Source organism: Zosterops lateralis (genome assembly GCF_965231275.1).
Source record: "Zosterops lateralis genome assembly, chromosome: 6".
Lineage (NCBI taxonomy): Eukaryota > Metazoa > Chordata > Aves > Passeriformes > Zosteropidae > Zosterops > Zosterops lateralis.
Window position 1 is genome coordinate 31,326,040 of NC_139761.1, and position 22,929 is coordinate 31,348,968.

The 22,929-nt window shown below is 34.8% G+C and overlaps 2 protein-coding genes across 3 annotated transcripts in view; one reads left to right on the plus strand and one right to left on the minus strand.

Annotated features, from left to right (window-relative positions):
- Nucleotides 1-1,990, plus strand: part of RYR3 (ryanodine receptor 3) — a 190,127-nt gene extending 188,137 nt beyond the window's left edge. The window contains exons 103-104 of the mRNA XM_083863077.1: nt 242-293; nt 1,095-1,990. Coding sequence (XP_083719203.1) covers nt 242-293; nt 1,095-1,190 — 148 coding nt within the window. The 3' untranslated portion in view covers nt 1,191-1,990. The remainder of the gene's footprint in view (nt 1-241; nt 294-1,094) is intronic.
- Nucleotides 1,991-2,107: 117 nt separating this feature from the next.
- Nucleotides 2,108-22,929, minus strand: part of AVEN (apoptosis and caspase activation inhibitor) — a gene marked incomplete at its 5' end in the record, with an annotated part of 85,562 nt that continues 64,740 nt past the window's right edge. For both annotated transcript variants that reach the window (XM_083863079.1, XM_083863078.1), the window contains 4 exons: nt 2,108-2,552; nt 3,162-3,522; nt 5,056-5,151; nt 8,560-8,630. In XM_083863079.1, coding sequence (XP_083719205.1) covers nt 2,434-2,552; nt 3,162-3,522; nt 5,056-5,151; nt 8,560-8,630 — 647 coding nt within the window. In that variant the 3' untranslated portion in view covers nt 2,108-2,433. The remainder of the gene's footprint in view (nt 2,553-3,161; nt 3,523-5,055; nt 5,152-8,559; nt 8,631-22,929) is intronic.

Sequence of the window (22,929 nt, forward strand, 5' to 3'; positions counted from 1 at the left end):
TGAAATGAAGGAAATGCTTAACTGCATTTTTCCACTTCTACAGATTTTTTATCTGTTAGCACTTTCACAGGAGACATGCTTCAGGACAGAATTTTCTTCCTTAAAATAAGCACTTTAGATGCCTAGCAGCGTCTTTGCTTTCCTGATTGGCATCATCTTCCTCACTTACCTCAGACTAGAAAAGGTCAGACAGAGATATGATGTTTCTTGAATTAATACCCACTTCATGTGCTTGTTTCAGGTTCTTCTTAATGTATCTAATTAACAAGGATGAAACTGAGCATACTGGCCAGGTGAGTAGAAAATAAAACTTAAGAAAAACCATTAAGCTAATCTTTAAATATTTTTATCTTCTCTTGTATCTGTGTACCAGCAGGTGGAACTGATGTACCACTGAGAAGTGTGGATGATGCCACTCTCCCCAAGAGTCTACTGCCAATGAAAGAAAAGAGGGGTTAAAACAAAAGGGAAGGGGGGGATGCTGCACTGTGCTGTTTCACCCAGCAGTGAACTCTGTCAGAAGTCAGTTAGTAGTAATCTTACTGTCCTCTTAGCTCTGAAAAGAAAATCTCAAATGCACTAAGTGTAGTTCATTCCCAAAAGGCTTAAGTAGTTAAGCTACTTTTATATATATATTTATAGTCGAAATATATATATAAATATATATGTGTAGATAGGTATTTGGTACATGTTTAGCATTGTTAGGCCTTAAAGGTAAATAAATAGAACTTAATTATATCTTATCTCTAATAAGAAACTCTTAGGCAAACACTACAAACACAAAGAAGTACCTTTGTTTTCCATTCAAAGCAAAACACATTTGCTTATATACAAATTTATCAACAGGTTTGTTCTGCTATAAATAGACTGATTATACTTAGATATTTTACTAATAGAGCTTTAATTTCAGTAGTACTGAATTAAGAGAAGTATAAAACTTTTATAAACATTATTGAATTACAATCTTTTGAGTTCCAGTGTCTTTACAGTTTTACTCTGTGGTAGCAGGCACAGTATGTGGTTATTGTTAAAAGCTTGTCTACAGCACTAACTGCACAGCACCTGGAAAAATAAATACTCTTTCTCATTTTCAGGAATCATTTGTGTGGAAGATGTACCAAGAAAGATGTTGGGATTTTTTCCCAGCAGGGGACTGCTTCCGAAAACAGTACGAGGATCAACTTGGCTAATATCACAAAAGAAATGATTTATTCATGAACTGCTAAGATCCAGTATACAAAAAAAAGAAAAAAAAAATTCTGTTCCTTTCATGGCGTAATTTCACGGCTTGTATTTGCTTTAAATGTCTTCAAAGTTCAAGACACACATAAAATTTGACACTATTTCAGAGGCTTTTTGTACCTACCACATATGAAACAGGTCTTTTGTTGGAATTTGAATTAGCAAAAACTATGCCAGATTAACTTAAGCCTTCCAGTTCAAACATGGCCTAAAATTATAACAACTTTTTAACCACATCATTAACCTGGTGTTTGGCAGTACAGTTGAAAGGGCTAAAAGGCATCTCAATTGCACATCTGACATTGAAGAACTTGAACATCAGAGACCGTACCTCAGAAAAAAAATTTCAACTAACTGCTGTCCAGTTTTTCCCCATAGTATTTGCTAGTGAATGTATTAAGGTACAGTTTGAAGAGCTTTAAGCAGTTAAAAAGAAATCATTTTCAAACACTTTGTCAACCTTGAAACATTAAAGTGCCTTAAAACCTCTGTAGACATAGCTATGCAAAGTTTTTGTTAGTGTTCTAGATGAACAGACCCATTACTGTATTGCTTTTCTGTCTTTCTGTATCAAATTGCACTTGAAGTTTGTTTATATACTACCTTCAATAACAGCTTATTAGATGCTGCTGTTAAAAGACATACACTGTATCAAAATGAACACAACTGAAATCTTAGGCCAAAATAAAACAATGCTTTATGGTCACCTGCAAGTAGAATTTGCTAGGATTATGCTTTTTTTTTTCTTTTAATAAAAAGTGCCCATTGCAATAAAGTATTACAAACCAAATATAACTGTTTCTATCATCTTTCCCATTTTTCTACAATATGGAATTTTGTGAAAATGTAACAAAAACCACATATATTCATTGTTCATCCATAGCTTTATTTTAAAGACTACATAGACCAAGTACAAGCTGAAGTAACTGTTCTCCTTCTGCACTGTAGCCTGCTTCTTTAGCAAAGAAAACTCTAACTTCATCCAAATTTCAGACCTCTCTAATAATATCATTAGTCTTCGACACTTTTCAATCTCATCTAAATTATTTTGGTTGCACAAAATTTTAAGTACCAGCAAAAAAACCAGGCATTTGGCATACAGAGAAAAGAAATAATAAGAAGATAAAGAAAGATTCAAGTTTCTATGTAATGTTGGCTATATTCAATTATTCATATGAGGAAATTTGAGCTTCAGGCAATCATGCTGTCCAGCCAATCTTCAAGCTCTTCTTCAGTAACATCTTTGGATGTACTTTGCTGCTGCTGTGATGATGCGCTCTTCTCTTCAGGCATATCTACTTCTAAAGGCTCTAGAGAAGTGAAAATAACAAGACTGAAACTGTGGAAACAATTCCATACTACCTCTGTCCTGCATTGTTCCGCTTTTAATGCACGACTGTATTTAAACACAATATCTCCTTCTTGAAGAACAGCAAGTCATATTCCAAAAATAGTTTCCATGCTAAACTTCATTTTGTAAAATTAATGCTAGTAAAAATTGAAAGTAGCCTTTAGAAAAAGCCATGAGAAACAGCTGTCAATTCTTCTGTACACTATTAGCCCAATGAACTAAAGGTTGATGAAGTTACTTGAATACTTACTCTTCCTTGCAATAAAATTCCCTAGCAGTACACTTTTTTTTTAATTTAAATTTTTGCTAAATCATAAGCCTACCACTGTTTTACAGAAGAATTTCACTATTGTTTAATTCACTAAATGTTTAATGTGAACTGACAATAGTGAAACTTCAGGTTAGTGAGGAGTTAAAACTGAAAATGAACACAGCCCCAGATAAATGCAGTGTGATAGAGATGATGACGATAGCAGTACAGTTGACTGGCTAATCAAAAAATTCAAAAACATCACCAAAACGGAGAGCAATGGAAATTAAAGAAGGTCATGCTGGGGAGACAACTTACCATTTTCCTTACAATCAATTTGCAAATCTTTCTCAGTTGATATGCTGCAGGATAATGTACCTGACACAGGTCTATTTTCTGTATTAATGGGAGCCTCTAAATTCAGGAGAAGATCTAGTTCTTCAGCCAAATGGTCAGTGTCTTGATTTGACAGTGGATGGACTCTTTGAAATGATTCTCTTGCATTTGCCCTAGAGCCATTTTTACTCCCAGGTTCTGACGGAGCAACAGAATTATCAACAGGATCAGAGACCAACCCAGTTTCACTTTGAACCAGAGACTGTCGAAACAGCTGCTCTCTCTTCTTCCCATCTTCAAAAATTTTAGATTTCATCTGTGGAATCTCTAAAGGTGTTGATGCCTAGGAATACAAGAAAGGACTTGAGTCTTTATAATGATTATCTATTATAATAAATCTGTCTAATTTGGATTATAATTCATATTTGTTATATTCGATCACTTAAGAAGGTATAGGAAATATGAGCAGAATTGAATTCAGAAGTAAACTAAAGTTATCTTGATACTTTTACAAAAGCAAATGCAAAAGATAAGCTCCTTTTATCCCTTATTACAGAATACAGGATTGTATGCTAATACTGATAACTGACAGAATCATAGAATGGTTTGGTTTGGAAGGGACCTTAGAGATTACCTATTCTAAACTGCCTGCCATGGGCAGGGAACTTTCCACTAATCCAGATGGCTCAAAGCCTCATCCACCCTGGCAATGAACACTTCCAGGGATTGGGAGCCCATAGCTTCTCTAGGAAAGCCGTTCCAGTGCCTCACCACTCTTACAGTCAAGAATTTACTGAAATCTAATCTAAACCAACCCTCCCTCAGCTTTAAGCTATTTGCTTTGTCTATCTATGCATGCCCTTGTGAAAAGTCCCTCTCCAGGTCTGCTCTGTAGGCCTGCTTAAGGAACTGGAAGGTGCTGTAATGTCTCCCTGGAGCCTTCTGTTGCCCAGCCTGAAGAGCCCCAACTCTCTCAGCCTGTCTTCACAGGAGAGGTGCTTCAGCTCTGATCAACTTTGTGGCCTTCCTCCATACTCATTCCAACAGATCCATGTCTTTCTTGTGCTCGGGACCCCAGAGCTGGATGCAGCTCTCCAGGTGGGATCTCACAAGGGCAGAGCAGACCATGAGAATCACCTCCCTCAACCTGATGGTCAAGTTTTCTTTGAAACATGGTGCACATTGCTGAGTCATATTCAGTTTTTCATTCACCAACACCTCCAAAGTCCTTCTCCCTAGGGCTGGTCTTAAATCCTTCTGTAAGGGCCATACTTCTCCTTACTTGGACAAATGGATCCTTTTAAGAATTTTCTTTTTATATTTAAGTCTCACCGGCTCTTTACCCTTACGTTGGTATTTTTCACAGTTTGAAGGAACACTTTCCTAACATTGTTGCCATCCCACCACTGGAGAATAAATGACATTTTCTTCACCTCTACAATTGACAGTTTTACCTAGAGGGATTGAGTCATGGAAAAAATATGTATGTTGATATTAGTTATGTAGAAGGTTAAATTACAATTAATATAATTGGCAGGAAGAATGTGAAAGCACTTAGAAGACTTTGGTGCAAGCTTTTAACAGCTGCTAACAAGAGAAGCAAAAACAAAACAATGCAATCATGCCATGTCAAACACTCTGATACCTGATTTCAAATCTAATACGCTGCCCATCCAGACATTTTGTTTAAGGCCAAATAAGCACACAAAATGCGTCAATAGAGGGGTATCCTGCATTACATGCCACTTGACACACCAGTCTAAATGAAGACATTTACTTATTATATATGTTCTACTTCCGTTTGAAGACTAATCATTCTTGCACACATTATTTCTCCTAAATATTTTCATTTTCTTGTGAAATTTCACAGTATTACCTGCACAAGGTCAGCAGCTACATTCAGTCTCAGATGTAGAGGCAATTCCTGAAGGGCCTGGACCAAAGACTGGCAGTCAACAGAAAGTGCAGAGAACTGAAACACAAATCAATACATAGCACACTTAAGAAAAAAACCAAAACAAACCAACAAAAACCCTCATAATTTTAATGTATTACATTCCCCTGCCACATAAATTCAAGAAATCTAATGAAATACACAAATTAATAGTTTAAAATACACTCTTTATGTATTGAAGCAGCTTGGCTAAATAATAACATATAACATATACCTAAAATGCAATCACTTAAGGCTAAAAAAGAAGGTATAAATAGTATGCTCCTGAGACAATAACTTGAAATTCCAAAGTAGGAAACAGACCAGGAAGTTGGCATAAGAATGGCATAAGAAGCTTTTCCAACTGAAACATCTTTCAAATTGTGACACTTTCACACAGTGTGAAATGCCATTTTTTAATGAGTTGCTACTATTTCCTAAGCAATAATCCTGTATAGCTACTGTATAGCTAAATTTAATGCCTCAACAGAGGCATTTTGGTATAATATTTTGGTACTTCCAAAAGCAACAAAGTGTATTGTTAAAAACACTTCTAAAATAACACTGGAGATAGATATGCTACTGCTGTTAAATGAGAACTTATTACTGTGACAGGTATTGAAGTTGCCTTTTCTCTTGATCCATTTTTAAAAAACAAAATTACACAAAATGGACTAGCAATATTTGCGGTTTCTACAGAACAGACCAGATTTAAGTAGTTTTAAAACAGATTTCAAGCTCAGAGTACAGCAGAACATTCTCAGCACATTCACCATGGGTAAACTGGCAAAGATGAATCTGATATCCATCACATATTTTAAAATCTTACAACAAAATGCTTAAGTTCAGTCTATACTCTCAGTCTATATTTTCATGGAAGTAGAGAAGTTGCTTCCAAATGTCACTTGCAGAAACAAAAATTTGTCCCTCTAAATATGATGTAGACTGGCACAGACTTTTAAAAGTCCTAATACTCATAAATCAGTAGAGTTTTGTGACATAAGAGAATTGTCAAAAAAATTCATACCACTTCCAAAAGCCAGTCAATGCCTTTTAACAGGCTTTTAACATGAAGCAAGAATGAACATCAAATACATAGTGTGTTCTGACAGTATATTTACAAAATTAAAATAAAATTTAAAAAGAAACAATGCAGTTGATTAAACAGTTTCTTGTATCCAAATTCAGGTTCTGGTATCCAGTAACAAGAATAAAAGGACTAAAAAAAAATCTGATGTAAGAATTTTTCCTCTGTACTAACTACTTGATTTTACAATGGATTAGTGATCACCATCAAAAATGATTCACTGGTGCAAGTAACCTCACAAAGTCTTCAGCAAATAATTCTTGTTGCCCAGCAATGTGAACTAGATGTTCAGAAAATCCAGTTATTTTGACAGACTTTAAGGATCAAATGTAGCTTCCGCACAGTTGCAAAAGACGAAGAAATTGTATGAATCTGGTTACACAAAAAATTCTAAGAAGTATAATTGTTTAACAAGTATTTAAGTTCATTTTGGAAGAGCTATGTATACTTGCAAAAATATTAACATGAATGCACATTGCAAATGGAGGTAAAAAGTGGAGACAGGGAAGAGGAGGTAATGTTGAGGATAAAGGAAAAGAGGAGTTTTGAGAAATAACATAATAGAAGAAGGAATTTGATATCTAACTAGAGACTTCTCCAAAAGTGGTGTTATAACAAAAAGCAAAGGGATCAAAGCAGTGTTTAATGAATTATGAACACTTCATGGCACATAGTGTTATTTGCTCAAAAAAGCAGTAGAGGCAAATTTAGTTGATGGAATTGCCATTTTTTACTGAAAAATTCAAGTAACTAACAACTGCTTGCTTTTTCAATTGCAGACCATGATACGAAACATTTTTATTGCATTTGATCAATATGCATAGGAGCAAATGCAAATCTACTTTTTGTGAAAACGAAAGACAGTATTCTTAATAAACTGAAATTTTGTTATTGTTGATGTCACTGTGACATTTCCATTCCACATTTGAAACTGGTGCTTTGCCATTACTTTCTAGAAAAAACAGAGAATGAGAATTATCTAATAATTCTGAAACTAATTCTATGTCTTTTCTGTTTTATTCTGTTTCCTCATAACCAATTTACTTCAGTTTAGAATTCTCTAATGCTGTACATAATGTGTGGACTGGCAAAGAACTAGAAACAGGTGAGTTAAGAGGCAAAGGCCAGGAATTTGGCAAATGGGATCTAGGATTAAAATTATACTTGGATCTGGCTTTCAGGGAAAAGAAAGATGGATCAAAATCGAAAAGCAGATGCCAGGCTGAAGATTAGAGACAATGTGAAAAATTAGGTAATGGTATGAAACAATCTGTGACAGGATTCTGCATTAAAATAAGAAATCAAAGGAAGGGTAATGGTGACAACATGCAGCTTCAGTCTGCTCACAATGGCTTTAGCCATTCAGGAATTAATTATTGTGTTCTAATCACCTGAATGCTATAATGAAAAGCATCTGAGGAAATTATGAAGAAATTAATATTTGGGATACTGACACCATCCTGCACACCAGGAATGGAAGAACTGATAAGAAGAAACAGTCACTGAAACCCTGTGTTCCACTGAAGAAACAGGTGGTAGTTTAGACAAATGCTGCATTTGGCTTGATGTCTTTACTTTAATTTGACTTTGCAACCTTAAAGTACCTTTAAATACCACTTCCAGGGGAATAATTATTGTAATATTTTAGAAAATAAATAGCAAATATTTAAAATTTGAATACATGTGGATGTTACAAGAAACACTCAAGCAGAGTTTCATAGCAATTTTAAGAAAAGTTCTGGAAGACAAAGTATATATTTTGCAAAAATTTAGATGACTTAGATGAGGAAGACAGCTGCAGAGACTGAGACACTTTAAGGTATCCTGATAGAGAAAACAGAAGACTTCTATTGCTGCACTCCTTTTTATTCAAGCATAAAGAATTCATATACAAAAAATCTAGTTGGTGCCCTAATTATTTAGGCCATGCAGTTACAACCAGAGAACTGTTAATTTGAAGGAACTAGATTGCTTCCCAGTCCAATATATGAATATACTACAGGTTTTGTTATAGTCATTCAACATTTTTCTCTGGAATACAGCTGAAAAAGGAAGGCTGAATTCCTTATGGCAGTAAAGCAGAGACAGTCCCTTATTTTCTCTTCACTGGAGGGCTTTCTTGTTCTTTCCTCTCAACGTTACTTAAAAACCGAGCCTGCGGCTTTGATTAGTCTTCAGCAGAAACAAAAGGACAAGGCCCAAGGACAAGAGCCTCCAGCACTGGGGAGAAGTTGGTAAAAATATACAGAATAAAAAATGCTATTATTGTATTAACAATTCTCTGCTGAAGGCACAACTGCCTAAATATTCTGTCCCAGGTAATTATCTATAAAAAATCATTTGAATGACAATTCTGTTACCTGCTTATGGCATATACTTTCTTTATCCCATTCTTTCTCATCAGCAAATCGAAACTGTGTAAAGGAATCTCCTACGGAAAAGAAATAAAAATATATTTATTGTAAAAAAGAATAAAACATTTCCTCTGAAGTTTGCAACCCTAAAGAAGTAAATTCAAAAAAGTAAAACTCTTCAAAAATTTTCATTTAATATTAATGCTGCTTGAATTCACAATATTAAACTTATGTATGCCAAACTTCTATAGGACTTTTAATAGTTTATTATAGTACAAAACAGTACTAAAAAGGGGCAACAAATACAAAACTGAATGATGTGTTAGGTACCATGCCAAAATGCAAGATTTTCATTCAAAAGTCCGATTTGGACAATATACAAGGAACAGTATTCACAGAGTGATTTTTTCTATTAACAGTTTGAAAATTCTGTAGATAGACTTTCTCTTACCAACATGCAAATATTTTAAAAAATGGATTAAAAGTATTTTTTTCATCACTTTGTACAAGCCAAATAAAGACTTCCTGTTGTCTGGTAGCTATATTGTCTCTCTTACTTGAATTACTCCCTCCTCCAGCACATCATCAAAAAAGGCACTGAACCCCAAATTCCAACTCATATGCAAAAAGGTCTGAATTAAAAAAAAAAAACAAACCTTTATAGAGAACTAATTAAGTTGAATACATAATGACAATATCTTCTAACCTACCACATTCCTTCAAGCCAATAGAAACTTTTTTTTACTATAAGGGATACTCAATTATCATTTTGCTTGAAATGCAATTTTTTTATTGCAGTCCCATGCTGTGTTAAAAAAGACAGACCTACAAATTTCTTCACTGAAAAAAAATAGAAGAACTCCAGTAACTCAAAAAATCAGTAAGGTCTGTGACAGAGGAAACACGAAAGATTAGGGTTGCAAGATGACGGCCAAAGGTACAGAGTAAGAGAAAGCTAAGATGCTTCTTCTTAGACTGCAATTTAAGGATAAATAACTGTTTCAGGAGTTCCATTAGGGAAAAGAAAAAACAAAACAAAACAACAAAAACAACAAAACACACACAAAAAACCCACCCCCAAAAAAACAACAAAAACCACCCCAAAACAGAACAATAAAACCCAAACACACAAACAAACCACATAAAACCCTCATGCAGAATTATTATGTGAAGGAGATGAAACTTGATACTGAGAATTAGAGAGTTATTAAGTTGGTCAGGGGTCTGGAGAATCTCTCACTTGACAAAAGGCTGAGTGAGCTGGGGCTGTTCAGTCTCAAGAAGAGCTGAAAAGGAACTTCATTGCTGTCTGTCAGTATCTGAAGGGAGGCTGTCAAGAGGCCCTCCTTGGTGGTGCCAAGCAATAGGACAAGAGGGAATGGGCAGAAACTGATGCACAGGAAGTTACACCAAAACATGAAGAAGAACTTTCCTGTGAGCACTGAAACAGGTCATCCAGGGAGGTCGTGGAGGCTCCCTCACTGGAGTTATTCAAGAACGAGCTGGACACAGTCCTGTGCCATGTGCTCTCAGATGACCCTGCTTGAGTAGGGAGGTTGGGCCAGATGACCCACCATGGTCCCTTCCAACTTTCCAATGATTCATTCCATGATCACCTGTAAGTCACTGTGATTTATTTAAGCAGTTGGCTGAGAAGCAACAGCTCTCGCTAAAAGAAAGTTAATGCCCTCAGGGGAAGTTTTCAATAGCTTTACCAACAATTGATCATCTAGCTTTCATTTGGCTCTCAATATCCTAACTACCATTCATACCTTTGACAATTCCTGAATTGTGCTCTGCAGACAAAATATGAACATATCATTTGCCTTCCCCAAAATGGCTTCTTTTATATTGTCTGCCTGTTGCAAAATGTAGGAGAGTGCAACCTTTCAGCAGTTTTACTCAGTGCAAACATCAGCTGGCCTCTGTTTTGCAAAAATGAATAAGCAGCAAAATGGCATAGCAATTGGCATATTTCTTTCCCAAAAAATGAGAAACAAGAGATCTAATCATCCTTCAGGTGGAATTTAAAATTTACTGGCCGTGAATTTTATAATTTTTTAGTATCTAAAGCACATTTCTAGTTCATTGCATTTCATGTATGGTCATTGTGTATGCAAATATAGTAATATAGTAGAAACACTGAGTACCTGGAACATCCACCATTATAATTTTCAGAACCATTACAGTATGAAAGTGACCTTCTTGGCTGAATATCTGTATAGGTATTTACGGCCATTACCATGTCCAGCTTGAATATGCATTTCTCTGTTTTCAATTGCTTTTTCCAATACGGCTCAGCAGTATTGTGCTGATACACAACCTTGCCTGATCAGCTATGTTTTGGTTTACATTCAGCATCTCCAGAGATCACTATTTTGTAAACGGCTATTATCAAACAGTACAAGTACCAATAATTAAAAATAAGTGCTGAAATTAACAATTAGATATCTAATAAGGTTCAGTTCATACAATACTGACACCAGGTTCCATGCTTTTTCTAGGGATGCTCAGTAATGTGGAAAAATAAGACCCTGTATCTTTATGCATCTATCTGCAGATACAAAGACTTAATTTGAGCACTCACAGTTGTCTCTCTACTAATAAAGGCACCTTTCTCTTCATTGCACAAGAGTAAATAAATGCCTCTGTTTCAAAATATCTAGAGTACTGCTAAAGCATAATAACTATTTCTTAAAACCAAAGAAATAAAAATATTAGTTTCCTGATTTTAAAATGGGTATGAAAATGTGCAAATAAATGTTTTAACAGCTCGTATTTTAAAGGCTCTATTTAGTTACATTTGCAAAGAAGTCCTACTGAAAGCAAAATGGTCCTCAAAGTGTTTGTACTTAGAACAAAGGCATAGGAACTTTCTTCCAATATCCCGAAGACTGCTCTAGTTATTGCTCATGCTGCATCAAGGAGGAAACAGGTTTCTCTACTCTTACAAAAGGGTAAAATTAAACTAAGGATTAGATAAATGCTTTCAGTATCTGAGAATGATCAGATGTAAACTAGCTAAATCAACCTATTTCATCTTGATCAAGAACTGGTTTATGATTGTCCATGCTCACAGAGTTGGTAATCACAGATCCTCAGTTTGATATTGTATTGCTGAATTAAAGAGTATGACTTAAACTGGAGTTTAATTAGGCTCTTTAAGTAAGCTAACAAAGCATGCCTTTCAAATGGAAAAGCATAACTACAATTCACAGTAGCATATTTAATGCAAATTAGGTCAATGAGAATGTTAGTCTAAGCAATTATCTTTTCACAAGTTCCTTTACCCTGAAAATAACCTCCTTTTATGCCTTGAATAGTAATCAAACCACTTGCAATAACTCTTGAGTTCCTTCCAACACAAAAAATTACTTTTCTTCTTGAGAATAATTTTTATGTTACCTACAAGTATCATTTGGCCTTCAAATACAGAGTAGCTGAAAATAATGCATTCAAGTAAACCTTACACATGGTCTTTGGTAACAGTCATAATAAGCCAATTTTTAAAAATATTGTTTATTGTTTTAAAATATGAAATTACTATGAAAATGACAGAATTAAACCACTATGCTTTCCTACCACTCAAATATATCATAAAGCCAAATCAATTTATTTAAATAAAAGGTATTTTTCATTTTTTCATTATCTCAATTATCTTTCCTACAAGTATTCATTTAATAGCAGAATCAAAACACATTCTACCAGTAATTTGTAATAAATACTTTCTCATTTGTGAAATTTAAAGTATAAAAATAGAAAAAATGGAAGAAAACCAGTTTTCAGCGGGAAAAATTCTATCATTGATAGAATGATTTTGTTAATTTAAAACTATCTTTCACATAAAACATTACTGAAGACAGAGAAAAAATACTCAGTAGTCTTAGAGATTAAATTGGAGGATGAGAATCGCAAGGAATTAACATGATCCTTCTAAGATTGCCATGGCTGTAAAGAAGTGCTGCAAGTGCAAATATAACACTCTAAACTCACTTTTTATTCATAATCTCTCTTTTAGCCCTCTTTGGGTACAGAAAAGTGCTGTAAGGTTTCCCCAGAGTGTTCTCTTCCTCAGGCTCAAATGCCCCAACTCTTTCAGCTTATATCCATAGGATACTGAGAGCAAGGTTATTTTGGTATTTGCCTGTACTGCAAACTATAAAGGATATTTGTAACCCAGTTCAAAAAGAACAATATTCTAAATTATTTCCCTGGAACAACTATGCAGCACTACTAGTCACATTTCAAAATAAAAACATCTGACCAAACAGCCAGATTATCTGACCAAGGCCATATGAGTTCTGCAAAATTTAAAATACGTCACAGAGAAAGGAGTGAGAAGGAAGGATCTTTGGGAACCAGTGCTGATTCTGGAACAAAGAGTACCTGTTCAGGAAGAACAGAACTAATGTAACACATAAAGGAACTGCAGCCTGTTGAAATCAAAGACAGATACCAATTTTTTTCAAATGAGAAGTAGGGTGAAGGCAACAAACGCCAAAATACACAATGGTTCAAAAAGAAAAAAAAAAAAAAAAAAAAAAGAAAAAAAAAGAAAAAAAAAATCTTACTAAAAACTAAAGCAGAGGATAGGATAACAAAAGTCAGGAAAACCAAATAAATAAAATTATACTGAAAGAGGTTCAGAAAAACAAACAGTAGTACATTTCATTCTTTATTAATTGCAGGTGAATAAGAAATAAGACAGAAGGAACAGGAATGCCTTTATGCCTTTAAAAGCTTTAAAAAGCTGAATGACAACTCAAGGATACTGGGAACAGTGAAAGGGAAACTGGGGAAGACAATGCAATACCTGCTCAATGTTTGATAGACAAAGTAGAAACTATCAGAAATTTAATGGCTATGCAGATAAATACAGTATTATGGGGAAGAGTCAACATGGCATGTGAAGTTCTGCTACATGATCTAAGACAACTTTGTGAAAGAAGCAAAATATCATGCACATAAGCAGGATCTAGTTCATGTAATTTACATGCACTTCCAAAAGCTCTCACTGACATCCCACTCCCTTTCCCACCCAAGACTTCAGAGCAGCAAAAAGAAGAGGAGGCTTTGTATGAATAAATAATTACCTTAAAGTAGGAAGAAAAAAGAGTAAATTGTCAATTTTCACATTAAAAGAAACAACTTGCACAATTTTCTGGGGTTCTAGGTGTTTGGTTATCTTCCCTCAATTAAAACAGAAGAGAAGAAGAGAAAATGAAGTAACAAAATTTGCTGATGATACCATGTGTTAGTGCAGATGAAGGTAGGCTGTGAAGAATAACTTAAGAACTCCGTAACATGGAGAAAATAGATTTTAAAATGGCAAATGGAGCTCAATACTGAAAATGCAAAATGCAGCAATTCTCAAAGAAAGTTTAGAGCTAACCAACACCATTCCAAATCTAAACCACTGCTACACAGTGTGCAAAGCAGCAATCTCTGGGGAATTCTAATAAGGCAGGGGTGAACAGCACATAGAACATCATTACATCACTATCCCGTATTACCTCGAATACTGTGCAGAGTCTTCGTTTCCCAAGCCCAGTCGCAAAATATGTAACAACATTAGAAAGGGCATAGAACAGATTCTGGATCAGAGGAAATTTAGTGCCTTAAGCCAAAGGAGGGGAACCAAGGGAACATGAAAGAGATCTAAAACCAGGAAATCCATAAAAAGGGCAGATGGGGACTAACTGCTTGTTGTCACTTCTCACCTAGAGGCAGCAAATGAACACAGCAGGTAACAGACTCAAAACAAATAAAATGTGGCAAATCTTTATAACTTGAAGCTGGATTGTGGGATTCCATGCCACCAGATGGTGCAGACAGCACAACATGCAAGGAGGGGTATAGGATAACTATTTTTCAACACAAAGATTACACATCTGGCTCAGCAAGTCCCTCAGACAAACTACTGCAGGTCAAGAAAGTATGTGGGAAAGTAGCTTATAATATAGTACATTCAGGTACTTTAGCTCAGGTGTCTCCAGATGGACCTTGAGTCTGCTTCAGTAGAACCAAGCCTAAGCTAAAGCAAATAGCTAGGGGTTTTTTACCTTTAGAGCTCTACCCTTCTCTTAATTGGTTATCTTTCTGCCAAAAAAAAAAAAGGAGGAAAAGTAGGCAACCTACAAATTTATTTTTAGTCTGTAGCTAAGTGTTCAAGTCAATGCACTTTTTTTTCTACCTTATTCTATATTTTCTTAAATTTATCACTATTTTTCATACGTAATTTTTTTATTAATTACTTCATTACTATAGCTTTTGGAATGCTGCAAAAATGTAAAATATTAAACTAAAATGCATTGAACTAAAAAGCATATTCAAAATTTCTCTCAACTACAGTAGCCTGGTTATTCATAAGCACCAATTCCATCTCCTCCAGTATTTACTTTTTTACTGAATAAACAATAAAATTATATTTAAGGTTAAAGTTACTGATTTCCCCATAGGTAAGCTTAAACTTTTCATTACGTTTAAGACAGTCGCCTTAAATATTTACATTTTTCCTGATGCTTTATGACATTTTCTAGTGTCATTTTTTTCAGGCCACTAATTTATAACATACTTAGTGATTTTCAAATGTCACTGCAGCCAGCTTGCAATATTAGACAAAGTATATAAATCCACTGAGCATACTGTGTTTTGAGCAGTATCATTCAAGTAGGCTGGGGAAAAAAAAGGAAAAGACTGCTGCATAACTTAATAATAAAAATGAAACTTAATTACTGTGATTCTTCCTAGGGGTAGGGACAGAAACTCCTTTGGGTAAAAGAGAGAGAACTCACATATTTTGATAAGCCTGGATCCAACAGAGGGAAAAGTAGCTTAACAGAAGAGTTTGTGATCCACACAGATTGACGGTTTAAGGGAACTAATGATTTGGCCCTTTGGGAAGACCCTGTTTTCTACACCACCACATAAGCACCTAATGTCAGTCCAGCAAAGCTGAAATTCAACACTGGAAGAAAAGAAGAAATGGCAAGGTTCCCACCCAAGGTTCCAGAAAGATTTGCATAACATCAAACTGCAGAACTCAAAAGAGGAATCCATTTGTATCTGCTGGCACAAGGTGCTGTTATATTCTGGCTTACAAGGAGAGACATCATGAAAATAAAAGAATCCAAGAGGAACAACATTCAATCAGAATGAAAAACATCCATCCCAAAAGATCCCTGGTTTGCCCTGCCTATTTACAGGAACCACTGTGTGGCAGCCATAGAGAACAGGCACCGAAGGATGAGGAAGAGGAGAGGGATGCACTCCTGTGCATTCTAGTAAGCAAAATTACTGCCTTGAGACCTTGGGGCAGACAGCACCTCTAAGCTCACACAATCACTTTAAAAGCAAAATGACAGTTTAGATGAACAGTTTAGTTTTATACTGAAGTGAGGTTAAAGCTGAAACTGAACCTTTCATTGATACTTTAGGCTGTATAGCTTCCAAATAATTCATCATCCTATCCTGCTAAGGTTTGATATTTCGAGTAGCTAAAAATATAACCCATAATGGATAACAAAACGTCTGCCATTCATTAGGGAGGTTCTAATTTTTTTCTAAAGTACACATGAAGGCCAATTTTTACAGTGTTTCCAAATCCAAAGCTTAAGTAAAATATTTTTCAAAACCACAATAAACTACTACTGTTGTTTAGATACCTCATGTCATACTAGCTACAAGAAAGAACAACAGGAACTGCATGCTAATAGCTTTTGCTGAGTTGGAGAATGGCACTTGCTGGCCTAGGTTCTTTTCCTTGTCCTATTTAAGAAATAGTTCCTCTCAATTATTTTTTATTAGCATTATTGTTCATTATCTCCCCTGTGTAAACCATGCGTACAAACATATACCATATCCAGGAGGTGAGAACATCACTGGACCAGATTTCTTTTTGCATTTTGCCATCTAAGAGAACTTCATATCTAACTGTCATACAGTTAGATAGAAACGGCTCTTAGGTAGCTGAGTTGCATTGCATAAATTTACACTAGGATTACTACTGTTTTCTGTAAGCAGCCTGTCAGAATATTTGGTCTGAAAACTTTGAAATTCATTACACAGCTTACTTGTCCAGAAAATGCAGGAATATATAAAATAAGTCCCCTTTATTCCACATTGTACCTCCACCCACAAAAAATCTATTTTTAGAAAAAGAATTCCCAAACTCCCACGACAGTAATCTTAAAGCAAAAAAGTGAACAAACTTGATAAATACTTTATTTTAACCACCTTGCTAGTTTTAAATTGGAATAATAACCACTAATTGACACAATTAGAGAAAAAAAATTATTTGCACACCTTACATGCCACACAAACACTGGAAAACTTCTTTTACTCCATCCTTCTTCCCTCCAATTTTATAGCAGACAAATCATAGGAGTTTACAATAGATTTGACAGTTGAACTTTCAAACTTCCATTTTAAGCATTTAAAGCCAGTCTTAATTTTGAGTGGTAAGTACACATGCTATTTGACACCTCTCACATTATTAGAATTTCACAACAGAAAAAAATTCTAGATTTTTCTTAGTGCAACAGTTTGATTCCTTATTCTTTGTCAGAACATTTACAGCAAAGAATATAATTGTACAATTAATAAATATTCTTTATGATACTGTTCTGCCTATTTTTAATATCACACCCAAATTAGTACTATCCTTCCCTAAAGCACAATTCACTATTCATGTAGGTGGTACATTATGCTCTGTCTATGGGACTATCTTTCAAAAGTATTCATAAATTATACACAAATGTGCAGGCCTAAAAATATTCAAGCAGTATGAGACAGTGAGTATGAGGCTTGGATTTCTTGCATTTATGAGGAGATCTGCAAGATATGAGAAGTCATAGTACTAACATGAGCTTGCAAGATTTTTTTTTAATGAAACAAGAAAAGTAGCTTCATAAGACAAGACATGAGGATTTTCTTCTGAAATGTTAATAAAATTACAAGGATTACAATTAGTAAATGATAAATCTCACAAAGCTCCACTTCTATAAGCATGCAAGAGCCTGGAAACATTTCTTTGTATGTGCAAGTTACTCATACCCCTCCGAAGATAGTAGCAGATCGACTTACCAGAGAATTCCAAACATCCAATTAAAATTAACAGCGGATTGGTAAATATTCACTTGTGGTGAAAAATAAGCAAACGGCCTACTGAATTTGCCTTATCAAAGGTGAAGTGGCTAAAGCCACTACATTCTTAGTCCAATTTTACAAAAGCATGCTCTTCAAAAAGTTATGGTTCCCTAGAGTGGAGCCATTGCTACAAAGCAATGGTCAATGCAAAGTTTCAAAACCTGTAAAAGAAATTAGGAGCTCTTTTGCAAAGTAAAAAGAAAAAAATAATTACTTACTATCTACAATTCTTTGTGCCATGTTATGCCAAGGAAATTGTAGCGACATACAAGCTTCTGCTTATTTTTTGTATTAGGTACCTTGAGGGATTTTCTAACAAATTTATCGTAAGTAAATAAAGATCGGGTTAGCTCAACTGAAAACACCAGTACTCCTAATGCTAACCTCTGCTCTTGCGCCTATGTCTTGAACATTCTACATTCTATAGCTTACAATGCCCCTTAGCAACAAATATCCTTCTTATGCAAGTTCTGTAGCCTTCTTATGCAAGTTCTCCTTGTATGGAAGTGACAAGACCTTCAGCTCTCCCACAAATTAAGAAACAAGAATTGTTGGTGCAGAATGAAGAATTACAGTTTTCTGGATGACAAATACCATCTGGGCTATGTATTTATCACTGACACACAGTGTTTTGCTGGTCTGAAAAATGCAAAAGTACTCATTTTTATTTAATGATCTTCCATATTCAAAGAGCAGAAAATTTAAATGCGTATTTTAATGTTGGTTTTGAAATATTAATTTGAACATTATATTTTCCATCACACTATTGACATACTATTAAATACCATCATAGCAATATCAAAAATAAATATCAATTATTTATTATTATTTATCAATAATAAAATTCAAGTTTTAAGATATTGAAGACAGCGATGTACGTTGACAGTAATGTTGACTAAATTGAAAAATCATCTGCATCCCAGCTTTTCACTAGACATATTTGCTTTCTGGTTTTATTTGTAGTGTTTTTTCTATGATCTAGTTCTATAGAGTTAAAAAAAAAATAGCTTGCACAACTTTGGCCCCCAAGGACATTACATCATGATTTATTTTAATGTCATGCTAATGCTTCCCCTGTCTATTCATTCGTCCACCACTGTTCTGTTCTAGCCGTGTTTATTGGGTTTCTTTATCTTTTAACCTTGTTTAAATCTATTCTTCCAGATTTCTGGTGATGACTGTGGTATTTTAAGTCCCTCTAGTGTACTTTAAACATAATAAGCAGGTGCTAATCAATGAATTTTTTATTTTAGCAGGAATTGATCTGTGAATCATGCAGAAAGTACTCTTTATTCTCTGCTCTGCCTTTTCAAATAGCATTGCTATTTCACTGTGCACAGAAATATGCATGACATTTATCACACATTATTCTCAGGGTTTGATTTAATTCAGAAAATGTATTTCAAAACAAAAGGTTACAACATTTTTCTTTTGTTTACAGGAGTTTCAAAATGCTTCCCTTTTTCGTTTTCTTTCTTTTTTCGCTTCCCAACACCCTTCCCCTCTTTTTAAATGTTTCGAATCAGCCTTGCCTTATTGGGTGCATTAATTTTGCTCAGTTAGCAATTTGAGACTAGGGATTAGCAGACAATGAAATCTTCTTAGAAAAGGTAAAAGATATTTAATGGTATATACGCAAAAAGGAAAAATTACAGTCTTCATAGAATAAGAAAAAGCATCCACCAAGATACTGCTCCTTTCCATGTGCTTACCCACAGATGAAAAAATAAATCACATTTTCTCTAAGCATACATTCAGGATTTTAACATCTCTTCTGCTTTTGGTCAGCAGTTTTAAAATTAACATTTGTAAAATACCTTTGTTCATTTTGTTTTCAAGCTTCGGAGCCTAGAAAAGAATCAGAATCAATCAAATTTTTAGGATGACAACAAGTTCACTTAGGCCTCTCTACTGGTAGCCTAATACCTACAGCCTTCAACTCTCTTTATAGTCCACAGGCTTCAGTTAGCACTTCTGAAGGTCAGCCCAAAAATGAGAACAATCTTCTTAACTGTGAAGGAATGTATTGGGACAGGATGCAAGAGAAATGCCTCTCTCCATTGTAACCAAGAAAACAATATATGGTAGGTACTACAGTGCCAGTTCTCATACTTGTCAAATACAGCCTGTTTACAGGCTTAAACAGTTCTTTCTAAAGCACCTTAAGATCTAAGATCATGCAAGTGCTAAGATCTAATACCAGTACTTATTGCCAGTCCTGCTACCCCCAAAACCGCGTGTTTTCCTGCTGAAGCCTGTTACTTCAGTTATCATTTCAAAATCACCTAAAGATTTTGGCTACTGCAGAAGAAAAGATAAAAGTTAATTAACCACTCAAATTCTAAAATATCAACCAATGGAGCTCAACTTTAAAACAGCTCTCAAAGGGAAGAACTAATATTTGCTTGCCTTTTTTACATCACGCATCTTGACTTTGCTAAGTGCAAATACAAAATACAGGTGTTCTACTAATGGTTCTAAATTTTTCAAAATTGAGTTTAAATGGAAAAACTAGACTTTTAATTCTTTCAGGAATGAATAAAGAAATTGATCACCATATCTTCAAATTAACTTCAAACCACAAAGTCTTCTGGAGTATTGCATTCCCATTGAGTACTTCTCAATTTTTAAGGAACAGGATTCAAATTATTCAGAGGTACAAAATAACTGCCCAGTAATACCATGAAGAGATTTATAGGAGAACCACTTCCCTGTCTATTTACCTTCCACAACACATTTTTGTGTGTGTTTTCAAAGACACAGAAGTGACTTTGATTCACAGAAATTAATATTTCCTATACAAACTTCTACAGGTACTTCAGTTTGAGAATACAACAGGAAACTGCAGTAAGGTATCTGAGCCTGCTCAGAGGAGAGTATTTTGTCACACTGACTAGAAAGTATTCAGAATAGAGCAGAAGTTCAATCCATTAACAAAAAGTGACAATTTGAAGACTAGAATAATGCATCAATCAAACTATATACATAAAAAGTGAGACTTAAGTTTAAGAAGACAAAACTAAAATTTCAAGGCTGAGTTTCAATTCAACTAACCACAGTTTTATCCATTCCTAATTTCTTTACTCAGAGGACTTGGTATTCATGATTTTCTATGGACTACCTCTCTGAGACCCTGAAAAAGGTGATGAAAGCAACATGAGATTGTGATTGTGTCACCACTGGATTCCACACCACACTGGGAAAAAAAATCAACTCAAGATCTCCAAGTAACAAAAAATAAAGTCCATTCAGGTCAGTTTAACTACTCCAGTAATTAAATTTTATATTACTTATATAGGGGGTATCAAGGGTTATCTGAAAATCCACTTAAAAATATACTTGAATTGTCAAAGCTCACTTGCATTTTATTCATCTTTGGTTTTGAGAGGTGAGAGGCTCTAACCTGCTGGCTGCAGCTTCCTCACCTTACATCGAATCCATGAGTCACTGAAGAAACTAGACATACTGCAAGATTGGTTTTGATGGATGACTCAGAACTAAGAATTAGCAACCATTGGAGGGATAAGAGAAAAAAACAGAATTTGGAAAGGTCACAAATTTCTAGACACATTTGAAACCAAAACTTAACTCTTCCTATGCCCTCAAAGGTTGTGTGGAAATACTCTGGACAAGTATCAGGAGGAAGTATGGTACAATGGATTGTCATACTATTGTACTTAGCGATAAATAGATTGTTGTGCTTTTAGAAATATTTTTTATTGCACTGTATAGCAGAGCAAGGATTAGTAATTTATCAGTACTGCACCTAAAAAAAAGTAGTAAAGAAAAGCAAACATACCAAAAAACACCCTTAACTACTGAAAAGCCATGCATCTCTCTGATTCTATAATTATGAAGACAATACAGACTGAAAATTACTCTTGTTTAAAATGTTTTTGAAAAAAATTATCATCCTCACTTGATTTTATTAAGTTCAGAAGAATAAAAAACTGTTTGGCAATTGATCATCTTAGAAACAAGCTCTCTTTCTGTGACTGCCAAAACACACACTAGGAAACTTTGGAAAATGCCACCTACTGAATTCATGAGCAATCTTTGTGTTTATCATGTCTGCATTTCACAGTGAGACTTTCTAGGCAGGACGATAAAAATAAGATAGAAATCACCAGACTAGTGTAAAGCCAGATGTATCCTCACTATTGGTTGAACAGGAAAAGCAACAACCACATCCATCGGCCTGAGCTAGAGAGAGCCCAGGGTCTCTACACTGAGCAGAAGGAATCCCCATGAAGTGGTGGTTGTTTGAAGTGGTGGTTGCTTAGAACACCCCAAAACAAATAATCAAGGAATTTGCTCCAAACTTTTTCTTTTGAATAAAAATGGCAAATCTATTTTTAATTATCACAGAATGTATAGAAGAAAACTAAAGTATAGTTCAATACGTCAATTAGCACTGGCAATTGAATTTAGTAACACTAAGTTCAGTAATTGTGCGTTTAAGAAAGACATTTTTGCTTCAGTGATAAAAGGGAAGTATCTTTTCATCAAAGATGTAGAAGATGGTTACCAGATGGATGAAATGTCTTTAGGAAAGAGCCAGTTTCTTGACTTGACTCTCATCACTTTGGTATAATGAAAAATGTTATATCCTCTTGTACAATACTACTGTAAATGAACATGAAAATGTGAATGTCAGCTGGAGTGAACTATACATACATGCCAGGTACTCTCATGCTAGTTCACTGACTACACAGAGAAAGTATATAATCCAATGTATTTGATAATGCTAAGCACAAAGAGAAATGTGGCCCTGAATACATTATTATTTAAATCTTTTAATCTGAATGTGTCATCTTGTATGATTTTTCTACAATTAGAGAAATTGAATTTAATGGGTGTAATAAAATGTTTCTCATTCAGATTGAGTAAGATTTTATTGATTATAGTACATCAAACTGCTTCCTTGAGGTTCCGTCATCAGGTATGTCCTGAGAATCAAGCATACGGATTGTACATGTTTCAAATAACTAGGAAAGACAAAATTGCTAGGCCAACTTTAATTTACAAGTAATTTTAGTTTACTTGACAGTAATAGCTCAAGTTAGAAAAGCATGTATCACCTGATTTGATCATAAAAACGTGACTTCATACTAAGTTTATCTTCCAAAATTCTGGAAAGCATTGCTCTCTCAAAAAAAGCCCTCTATGCAGTTTCTCTACAATGCACTTATCTGGACTTTAGATTCATTTTTCTTCTTCCATGTCTAT